The 11,600-nt window shown below is 35.1% G+C and overlaps 1 protein-coding gene across 1 annotated transcript; it reads left to right on the forward strand.

Annotated features, from left to right (window-relative positions):
- Window positions 1–331: 331 nt before the first annotated feature.
- LOC117120364 (tripartite motif-containing protein 2-like) lies at window positions 332–7,412 on the forward strand. Its single transcript, XM_033265401.1, has 2 exons — window positions 332–527; window positions 4,878–7,412. The coding sequence occupies exon 2, from the start codon at window positions 4,887–4,889 to the stop codon at window positions 6,831–6,833; it is 1,947 nt and encodes a 648-aa protein (XP_033121292.1). The 5' UTR covers window positions 332–527; window positions 4,878–4,886; the 3' UTR covers window positions 6,834–7,412.
- Window positions 7,413–11,600: the final 4,188 nt, after the last annotated feature.

The raw sequence follows: 11,600 nt of genomic DNA on the forward strand, positions 1-11,600 counted from the left end.
ATTTGCATTTGAACGGGACTACTGTGAGCATAGTGTGATTTCTAAGAATTGTATATAGAAAAACCGTTGTTTGCAATATTTCCATATTATCTAGCCTACTGTTTAAAGTAGCACTTTTAAAATAAAAAGGGATGTGGCCCCATTGTTTGCATATTTCAAACAAACATGTTACCACGGTGTGATTTCTGAAATGTTATCCCCTTATCATATGTGTTTACAAAAGAAAAATCATTGTTTGCAATACTATTTGATTATCTAGCCTACTGTTTAAAGTAGCACTAAAAATAAAAAAAGATGCGTGGCCATCATTTTTGTGCATATCTAAGCAAATCTGCATATGAACAGGACAAGTGACCATGTAAATCATGTGATAATTGCAATTGAATTATTTCTGCTATATTTCTATACTATTATTTACACCTGTGGTATTAGCGTATGAACTTCTACTGGAGGCTTATTAAGTCTATTGTTTATAATTTTAATCGCCGTTCAGTGTTGAGGAACGCCTTCGTTCTTGCTGTGTTCAGGTAATATTGAGGACTTTGCTCCATATGTTGCTTTTATAATAGCGTCGGGTTTGTCGTAACTATGATAGGCCTCTCGCACTTTTAATTAGCCTAGATTGTAATTTTAATAGTTTTACTCTCGAAGAAAATGCCGCATTGTGCTGCCTTTCACGAGGCTAGTTTGGGGCGGCTCAGAGCATTTGCAGGAGGTTGGTCCAGAAAGAAAAGGAACACTCCTGCATGTGTAAGTGACAAGTTCAAATGACGTGGGGAACCATCTTCTGACTAGTCACTCTCCCATTATTTGAGAGAATTATGTAGGCCTAAGTCAAAAATAATAATAGATTAGCTTAAAAATTATTCCTAAAAATGAACCCCCTACCAATGCCGTAGCCAGCTATTGGGACAGTTGGGACAGTCCCACACAATTTTCAATCGGTCCACAAAGAATGGGACCACATTTTTTAAAATGGGTCTAAATCATGCTGTTTTATTCAAAAAATGAGCCCGTTTTTAGAAAAGAATGGTCTGGATTTCAATATTTTGCTTGGATTTAGTAAACTTTTAGACAATGGGTCCACATTTTTCATATTTTTTTGCGTAAAATGGCTCCACATTATTTGAATTTGCACGTAAAGTGGGTCCACCTATATATTGTCTTGCTATAGACAGATGAAAATGCGCCGGTTTACTGGCTGCTGAAGACACGAAGTGACCCTTAGGGGAGGAGAAAGTCATTGTAAGTGCAACATCTAGTTCCGAGCGCATAGAGACCATGTATTATGCGCTATATAAGTCTCCAACCATTACCATTACCATTATAGTTTTTATGTTGGTATAGTATATACAATGTATGCGCGAGAGGTTAACACACTCTTAAAAAAAGCCCTACAGCTGGATATATATAGGTTAATGAATAGGCCTAATAGGCCTACTACTACTGTCCCAATGCCGTAGCCAGCTTTTGGGACAGTTGGGACAGTCCCACACAATTTTCAATCGGTCCACAAAGGATGGGACCACCTTTTTAAAAATGGGTCTAAATTATGCTGTTTATTCAAAACATGAGTCCGTTTTTTGAAAAAAGAGTCTAGATTTCTCATATTTTGCTTAAAATTAATAAACTTTTAAGACAATGAGTCCACATTTTTCATATTTTTTGCGTAAAATGGGTCAAATTTTAAGAAAATGGGTCCACATTATTTGAATTTACACGTAAAGTGGGTCCACCCAGATATTGTCCTGCAAGTGTTTATGTTGGTATAGTATATACAATGTATGCACTAGAGACAACACACTCTTTAAAAGAAAGGCTCTACAGTATTTATAATTTTATAGATAATAGCCTAATATTATTACTGATTTTAGACATGTTCTGTTGTAATAAAAAGGGTTTAAACTGTGGGTGTTCAGCCATACTTTTCATTATAAGAGGTCGTACTACTCAGTAAGACTGTTACCGGCACTCGACCCTTGGATAAATCACATAAATCCTGCAAACTGCGGCAGGAAGCCATCATAAATATTCATGAGATCAAGGAGGCGTTACGTCTAAGCCTGGTTCTCACGAGAGCCCTAGTATCCGGATCGGCAGCTAACCGTAAGTGCTAACCGTTAGCACCTGCGTGAGAACGCCCGAACCGAACCGAGCAGTATCCGAATACCGCTAACGGTTAGCAAGCGCTATCGGTTGGCAAGTTGAGCGCGTTTTTATCATCACCCAATCATACGTACGCGTTTACAATTTCCAGTTTATTATTGGCCAGTGATTCGATCATCATATTTTTGGTATCCGGATCGGGATTTTCTGGTATGGACGCACGGCAGCTAACGGTAGCAGGATCCGGATACTGCTAACCGTTAACAGTCGTGTGAGAACATAGCCTGAATCTACAGAACAGCTGATCACTGAGGCTGACACAAACTTGAAAACAGCGCATGCGCTAAATACGTTCTATAAGGATGATTATGAATAATTCATAAGATTTTATCAAACTATCCTACGTTAAGCTCTATCCACACTATCAAATTTTCTTTGACAAAAAAAATGTGACAAGCCCATATATAGTAATGCTATGCCTATATATGGTCATGGTGTGGTGTCATCATGCCCATATATGGGCATATCACACTTTTTTGTCACACAAAATTTGATAGTGTAGACAGAGCTTTACGCAAATTCGGCTTCCTCAAACGTAAAGTAAAAAAAAAATTCTTTGGCCGCCAAGAGAGGAACCAATGCCGTAGCCATCTATTGGGACAGTTGGGACAGTCCCACACAATATTTCTGATGGGTCCACAAAGAATGCGTCCAAATTTAAAAATGGGTCCAAATTATGCAATTTAATTCATAAAATGAGTCCACTTTAAATGGGTCCAGGTTTCTCATATTTAGCCTAAAATGGGTAAAATTTAAAGAAAATTGGTCCAGATTTTTCATATTTTTGCGTAAAATGATTCAACTTTTAAGAAGCTGGGTCCACCTTTTATGAATTTATGCGTAAATTGGGTCCACTCTGATACTGTCCCGCACTGTTTGAAAATCTTGGCTACGGCATTGAGGGGAACCTGTAACGTGGGCAAGGGTTGGTGTGGGTCCCCAGTTACGAGCGCGAAGAGCGAGAAAGTTGTGCATAAGGCACAAATTATTTTGGTGAGTGGGGCCCTGTCAATCTGGAAGGGCCCATATGGGGGAACCCATCCATTATTCGGGGCCTATGACAGTAATGTGCAAATTACAATTTTCTTGTGAAAGTTTAATATACTGTACATACATAACAATGGGCTGAAAGGTTCAAAAGAGCTTTCTTTGTTCTTGTAGGTAGCTTTGATCAGTAGGGTAAGAATACTTTGATCTTTAGTTTATTCCTACTAGGGGTAATGGTTTGATTGGTCAAAGACTTTTGGTACTTGTGCATATAAGCTTGCAAATATGGATAATTTTTCATTCCTGATGATGACATAATTAATGTCGAAATATTGAATCCCGACACGATGGCGTGCATTTCGATACTTGGAGTATGTATTATACTATCGTACATACATAGTGGGCCGCAATATCACCAATGAGGTACTGACAATTTCCGACAAGATCCAGGGGTGATGCCTTAGTGGTGTAAACCTAGTGCCCAGAGGAAGTGAGTAATTTTGGCCAATTGTGCTATTCTGAGAGATTTGGGACATAAACCAACCCAAACCCCCTCCCCCACCCTCCTTTTTTATTTTATAATTCATGTTTAATCAGACAAGAAGTGTCATTCCGACAAAAGACTTAAGTCGCACGCCACCACTCAACCCTCGCACCCTCCTCCCCACTCGGCTCAGGCTCATACGCCGCCACTGCAGGAGCGGATCCAGAAATTTTCTGACGGTGGGGCCCCATAGGTATTCGGTATTCCACAACTACATCAGCCCCACCATACAGGGGCGGATTTTTCTTTTGGGAGGTAAAAAAAAAGAAATAGAAATAAATATTGATTGAAAGCAAATAATGATTATGGCACGGAAATGGCACTCATTCGAACTTAAAATTTGAATATTTTATCTACATCTAAAAAAATGTTTGCAAAAGTAGGGGTCCGGCTGGGCAACCCACCCCAACTAGATTAATATGATATATGTCCTACAGTCGATGTCAGTGACACATTATGCTGTTATATATCAACAAAGCCTTTTGGATCAGGATGCTATAGAGCGAGGACCCTACGGGACCCCTCATGGGTAAGGGAACCAAAGGGGCCCCAAAGGCTCGGTGCCCTTCGGACCACCGCACGAGAGCACAAGGCGTTACGCCACTGAGCATGGATAGGTGTTCTCTATCTGGATACTACATTCTGGCTAAAAAACTTCGTCTTTAGGTCTCCGTCTTTTGGCCTTTTCTACATCCTGATTTCTGAAATCATTGGAAAAATTGGCGTACGGGATATTGCGTTGTGTTCGTCGTCAATCAAGAAAATTCAAAATTAGTGACTGGTAAAATAATCGAGCTCTCCTTCCGCCCACTGTTGGAACCCCCACTGAACTCATGGGTACACTTCATCCAACCTCCCGTCTTTCTTTCTTCGCTTTAACTCTCCTCCCCCCCCCCCCCCCGTTGGATTCGCCCTTGCACTGATCTGGCCACAATCTGACAATAATGTACTACTTTTTCACCATTATGTTTCTTTTGTATTATTGTATTATTATAAAAATAATCTATATAATAAAAGAATAGTGTATTTTGTTTATTAATGAAATGTCAAATTTAGATTAAGCGGAGGCGGCCCTTTGCAATAAGGGCAACGGTGATAGTAGGTTGGTCAACAAAAGCCTTACTCAAAACTCAACACGGAAACATTAACTAAATAATATATTTTCGTTTATATTACACAGAGTAACGTGATGGCAGCGGCTTTTGCAGACAAAATAGAAGATGGACTCCAGTGCAACATACATTTGGGTATATTAAAGGATACCAAAATCCTACCATGCCATCATACATTTTGCGAAAGGTGCTTAGATGATTGGATTGCGCAAAAGAAAGGCGTCCTTATATGCCCTTTGTGTAGCACTAATCATGGTCCATTTCCAAATGGAGCGAAAACACTTCCAACAAATTACCAACTCGAACGTGTACTTGAGGTTATGAACACAGAATCAGAGAAGCATGTATGTGCAAGACAAAATCATAAGGTTTTTGCATTCTGTAGCACATGCTTGGAGTGTGTATGCCAAGCATGTCTGAAAAAACATCAATCCCACTCAACTCAAAACCTGGATACAATCAGCCAAGAGCTATCACATAAACAGAAAATCTCGAAAAATTCTCTACAACGAGCACAAGAGGCATATGGCCAGCTGAAACAAAATGAACATATGGAGAAAGAAATGCTGGCTGTCTTTAGAGCACAATGTATAGATGCTGTGAACGCATTTTGTGACAAAGCTGTAGAAGAAATAACAATAGCCGTTGATAAAAAATCCTCGATATTGAAAAAGCAAATGGCTGAATTTGAAGAATTACACAACGAATATAAAGAAGGGGAAACTATTATAAATACCATTTCAAAGGAGTCTGTAGATCCACCAGAAGACGTACAGAAAATGTGGGACCAATTAATGACCATCAAATCTCTATCAAACACATCAATTGGTGTCGAAAATCCTTTCCTCAGATACGAAATCGAGAACCCTTTTAATATCGAAAATATATCCGCTGGCAAGTTGATGCTTGGAACATCTGCAGATGTATCTTTATCGAAGATAGTTGTGAATAGGGATGCCGAATCCGTGGATGCAAGTGTGTATATATCAGTGAATCTGCAAGATTCGCAAAAGCAAGAGGTTTCTTATGGAAAAGAAGATATTGTTTTGAGGGTTATACAGCCCGACTTGTCCAAAGGCAATATTCAAAATACAGACGGCTTGTACGTATTTGTTCCCACAATGATTGGTGATCATAAGATCCACGCTTACATTTATGGAAGAGAATTGTATAATTCTCCCTATGATTTGAGAGTCTCCCCAACATTCAACCAGAAATCAGAAAAATTTGGCAACGTCAAATACAAAGCGGCCCATGACGTGATTGAGTATAAAGATGAAATCTACGTAACTGACAAAGGAAACAATCGCATTGTCGTCATTGGTAAAGATGGTGTACTGCGACGGGAATTTACTTTTAGGCTTAGGGACATGGTTCACGACTTCGACCCGTTTGGAATAACAATTTCCCAAAAGGGTGTTGTGCACATGACAGATATGCGTAATCACGAAGTATTCTTGTCTGATACGAATGGTAACTTACTTAAAAGATTCGGCAAATCCAGATTGAAGAAACCAAATGGAATTGCATTAAAGGACAATGGTGACATACTTGTTGTGGACTATGGTAATCACCGTATCTGTGTGTTTGACCAAACGGGTGTATTTAAAAGATATTATGGAGGCCAAGGTAAGGATTTTGGTCAATTTTTTCACCCGTGGTTTATTGATATGCAGAGCAACAACAGCTGGGTCGTGACAGATTGTAAAAATTTCCGTTTTCAAATTATCCTCCCCAATGGAAATGCAAGGCCTGTGCCTGTGACTGTATACGATAAGGGAGCATTGGTTAGAGGTGTGACAGTTGACCCTAATGACAACATCATAGTTAGTGTACAAGCAAAGACATATGGCAGGTATTATCATGTGCTGATGTACAATTCAGACGGTGTATTTCGTGGATGCATTTCAAAGGAAAATGTTCTTTTGCGACCACGTGGGATGTGTGTTACTAAGATAGCAACTGATGAACAAGTTCTTCTAGTTGCTGATGAAACTGGAGTTTTGCAGTTTCGTTTGATCTGAAGATATTTCAATGCATAATTATTTAATTATTGCTATTGTTTTGTTAAAGTGACAGGCAGTCCTTATACAATATATACAGTATATATTATTGTTATAACTTTATTAAGACTATATAATTTAAACACATCTTAGATGTTTATAATCTTTTTATTGTAGTTTCTGTATATACCGTCAGTTATTCTATCTCATTTCTAGCAGCCAATTTTGTTTCATACCGTTTTTTATTGCATGAAACACAATTAAAAAAAAAGAAATTGAAACTTATTACTCATCGGTTTTGTGGAAATTAATTAAAGTTCACCTCAGTTCATTTCATTTAACAGGCACGCCAACTACCGTGTATTGCCAGATAACAAATGGCTGAATAGCGCCATGTCCGATAAGAGTAATTTTGGCCTAGTTGTGCAGTATACATGTGCTCCTATATGAGCCTATTTTGTTTTTCAAACATATTGACCTTATTTCATTGCCGATTTCTTTAAAAAATATTGTCATCGAAAGGTGCCTGCTTTAATGCACTATATTCCTATTTCATTCTACTAATATAAGATAAGATAAAATAAAACAAAATTTAGAATAAAAAAGCAACAATGAAAACGTTAAATATGTATGAAAAATTTAAAAAAAATAATGTGGAATAGCAATTGCAAACACACAATATTAAATTTTTGCGGATTACATGCTCAAAATGTTCTCTTTTTTTCCCCTTATTTTTACACATTAAATTTTTGTCAAACATACACAGTTATTATTGTACAGCAGTATATTACTGTATTGTATTATAAAGGGTATTATAAAGGGTATAGAGTCACTGTAAATAAGGTACAGATAAGACTTTTTGGTCTTTTTGGGTTTTCTTTCTATAAAAAAAAAATTAAAATCTTATTTGACATTTTATCTCAGCGTCAATTTGTTCTTACTTAGTTTTCAGCCCCAACGTAAAATGCGTTCTTAGGCCTATATAAAAAAAAGTGTAGATAAATAAATGATATTTAACATATAATAATAATAAATAATACATAATAATTACCGGTAACATATAAAATAATATAATTGGTGAAGATTTTAAAAATTATTATTGGCTATGTAGATAGAGTTATGCCTTAGTCTTCCGAATTTTGTTGTGACGTAGATTCTATTCAGTAGAGTTCCTAGCATTTTAGTTGCATTCTTCAAGTTTAAACTTGTTTCCTATCATTTTTCTAGCATAATTCACATTTCCCAAGCTTATCCTTGTTAAATTCACTTAAGACATTACATCTAGTTCTAGTTAAAATAAGTTTAATGATATTAATTGTTTAAATCTCTTTATACTTGTATAGTTTTTTAGTGCTTAACCAAATTAATTTTAATTTCTGTTTTACTAAGGTTTTAGGAAAAATATTATGATATTGATTTTAATTGCAATAATAATATTTTATATATAATTTTTGAGTGCTTTGCGAATAATATTTTTCTTATTTCTGTTGCATTTCTTGCTTGGTACTGGAGAGCTCCCAGACAGATGGGCACTTCCCTCTTTTGAGCAAACCAATCAGGTACTGCTGAGTTGTTTTGGTTTGGTTTTTTTTTTGTATTTTTATGTTCGTAAATAGAAATGGTGAAATAAATTATATGATATGATATGTGACACGTTCGTTCGTTCGTTCTTTCCTAGGTAAAATAATACCTAGAACATTTATTAAGCATATAGGCCATTGGCCCAAATACAATATAAACGAAATTCTAAAGTAATCAGCTTCTATGTGTGAGTAGTTCAAGTGGACTTGACAAGGCTATAATATATATTTTGATTTTTAGAGGACATTAATAAAGTAAATTTTTCTATTGAAGGAAAGTTAACATAACACACACAGACATACATGAGGACACTATAAAACACTGATGAAAAATAACAATACATCATTGTGAATGTATTTACGTAACAAGCAGCCTACACCTGTTAAGTATTTGTGCCTAGATATTTAATATCATTTACAATCTCAATACTTCTGTTACTAATAAGTTACAATAAGTGAATCTTCCTTTTTCTTGAAATCGAAAAGAAGTTTACCATCAATTAGAAGAATTGGCCTATCATTAAACCATCTTTCAACTTTACGAATAGCATCCACTTCGAACTTTATGTAGTTGAAATGTATTATTTATACACCAGTGTAAAAATTCAAAACATAATTTTTACAGAGGTATGAAATTTCTTACAATATGAATCAAAGGGCATTAAGGCTGTCTCTTATACACATCTAGATGTGTATAAGAGACAGGTATACATGTGCTCCTATTAATGGTGTGTAAGGTGCTAGTTAACTACAGAAGAATACTGTTAATTTGGTTCTGAACAAATTTTATTGTTTTCTATGGTGAATTTTCTCCGGTGGTACAGATAGAAAATATAGCGAGAAATAATACAATCAATGCGGACGTAGGATAAGTGACCAAGAGTGTAAACGAGTAGCGTAAGTGCTGCCAGAAAGAATAGAGGGTGTAAACAGTATCAAATCAAAAAAGAAAAGCCATCGAATGAGTCATGCAAACTTACAGATAGGAACCTATGCAGTAGGCCTATGCGGTAATAAATAAGGCGAAAAATACATAAATAATATAATATTGTTTTCCTTATTTATTACAGTATACAGGTCTTTTTATGTGCTTTCAATCTACCCACTGCACACAGAGACTTTTTAAGGGTTTCCAATGGGGAAAATCTAATTTTGTTTAATAACCTATTTGATTACTAAAAATAACAAAATGCTATTACCTCCTTTGCCCTCAATTTAATCGTATTTAGTATTCCGCTACAATGTAAAATGTGTTCATAGACCTATTTAAAAAAAAGTACAAATAAATAAATGATATTTAACATAGGCCTATAATAATAATAATAAATAATAAATATTTAACATAAAAAATAATACAGTTTGAGAAGTTTTTATTGACTAAACAGATAAGACTTTTTGGTTTCTTTCTATTAAAGATGTATTGTCCCATGCTAAATACCAAACAAATCATAAAAATATTTTTTTAAATTAACTTGCCCATTTTGAAGTAACATAAAAGTTATTAACGTGAACATCGAAATTAGTGTGGGCCTATTTAAAGAATGTCTACCCATCAGTTTACAGCGCAAAATGATAGAAAATCTTCCAGACACTGGAAGTGTTTTATTATTTTTATTATACTTTTTTGGTTTAAAAATCAGGGTACAAATTTTTTAAATTTCAAAAATTGATATGCTATGCTATGCTATTGACATTAGCATGGGACAATACATTTTTAAAAAATAAAAAACCTCATTTGGCATTTTATCTCAGCCTGTTTCCTATTATTTTTCTAGCATAATCCACATTTTTGCAAGCTTATCCTTGTTATATTCACTTAGACATACATCTAGTTTTAATCAAAATAATTTTAATGATTTTAATTGTTTGCATTTTTTAAAAGTTTATATAGATTTTTAGTGCTTTGCAAAATTAATTTTGACGTTTCTGTTTTACTAGGATAAGCTGGCAATATTGTTAATGTTTTTATTGAAAGAGCACTCGCTTTGCTTCCTACAAATTTTATTCTAGCCTTAATTAACTTTTAGGAAAAATATTATGATATTGAGTTTAATTGCAATAATAGTATTTTATATATAATTTTAAGTGCTTTGCAAATAATTTGCATTCCTTGGTTGGTACTGGAGAGCTCCCAGGGAGATGGGCAATCCTACCAGGTACTGATTCTGATTTTGAGTTTAATTGCAATAATAGTATTTTATATATAATTTTTAAGTGCTTTGCAAATAATATGATGAGGGGATACAATTTTCGAAATCACATTGTGGTCAAATGTCCTGTTCATATGCAAATTAGCTTAAACATGCAAAAAAAAATAGGGGCCAGACCCTTTCTTATTTGATGTGCTACATTTAACCGTATGCTAGGCCACCTGAATAGGCCTATATTGAAAATAAGAGTTTTTATAAATGAACAAATGTGATGAAGGATAAAATTGCAGAAATCACACTGTGGTCAAATATCATGTTCACATGTAATGTAGCTTAAATATGCAAAAAAAAAGTAGTTGTTGCACCCCTTTTTAAATAAAGCACTACTTTAACGGTAGGCTATACAATCTGAACATATTGCAAACAAGGTTTTTCTTTTATAAATGAACATATGGGAGGAAGGGATAAAATTGCAGAAATCACACCATGGTCACATATCCTTACCATATGCTTATTAGTTTAAATATGCAAAAATATGGTCACGCCGCTTTTTTAATTCGAAACGCCATTTTAAACAGTAGGCAGACAATCTGAACATACACAAACAATGGTTCTTCTTTTATAAATGAACACAAGATGAGTAGGTAAAACACCGTTGTCACACGCCTTGTTTCATATGCAAGTTACCTTAAATATTTCAACATACACCTCTTTAAATACTTTAAACACCAGGCAAGATAATCTCAACATTTTGCAAACAAGAGGGTTTTTATTTTATAAATAAACAATGATGAAATTCCAACACCTTCGTCACATGCAAATTAGCTTAACTATGCAAAAAATATGGGTCACGCCCCTTTTTTTTTAATTTTTGAAGTGCTACCTTAAAGAGTGAGCTAGACAATTTGAATGGGACTTGTGATTAAGGTGACATTTCTGAAATGTGATCCCCTCATCATATGTGTTTTTTTTTAATAAAAGAAACAAGTAATAAATGAGATTGATGGTAAAGGTATGTATTGTAACATAGAAACAGAGCCCATGGATATTGATCTAAT

Source organism: Anneissia japonica, unplaced genomic scaffold (genome assembly GCF_011630105.1).
Source record: "Anneissia japonica isolate Jap-2015-1 unplaced genomic scaffold, ASM1163010v1 scaffold284953_len930413_cov181, whole genome shotgun sequence".
Taxonomy (NCBI): domain Eukaryota; kingdom Metazoa; phylum Echinodermata; class Crinoidea; order Comatulida; family Comatulidae; genus Anneissia; species Anneissia japonica.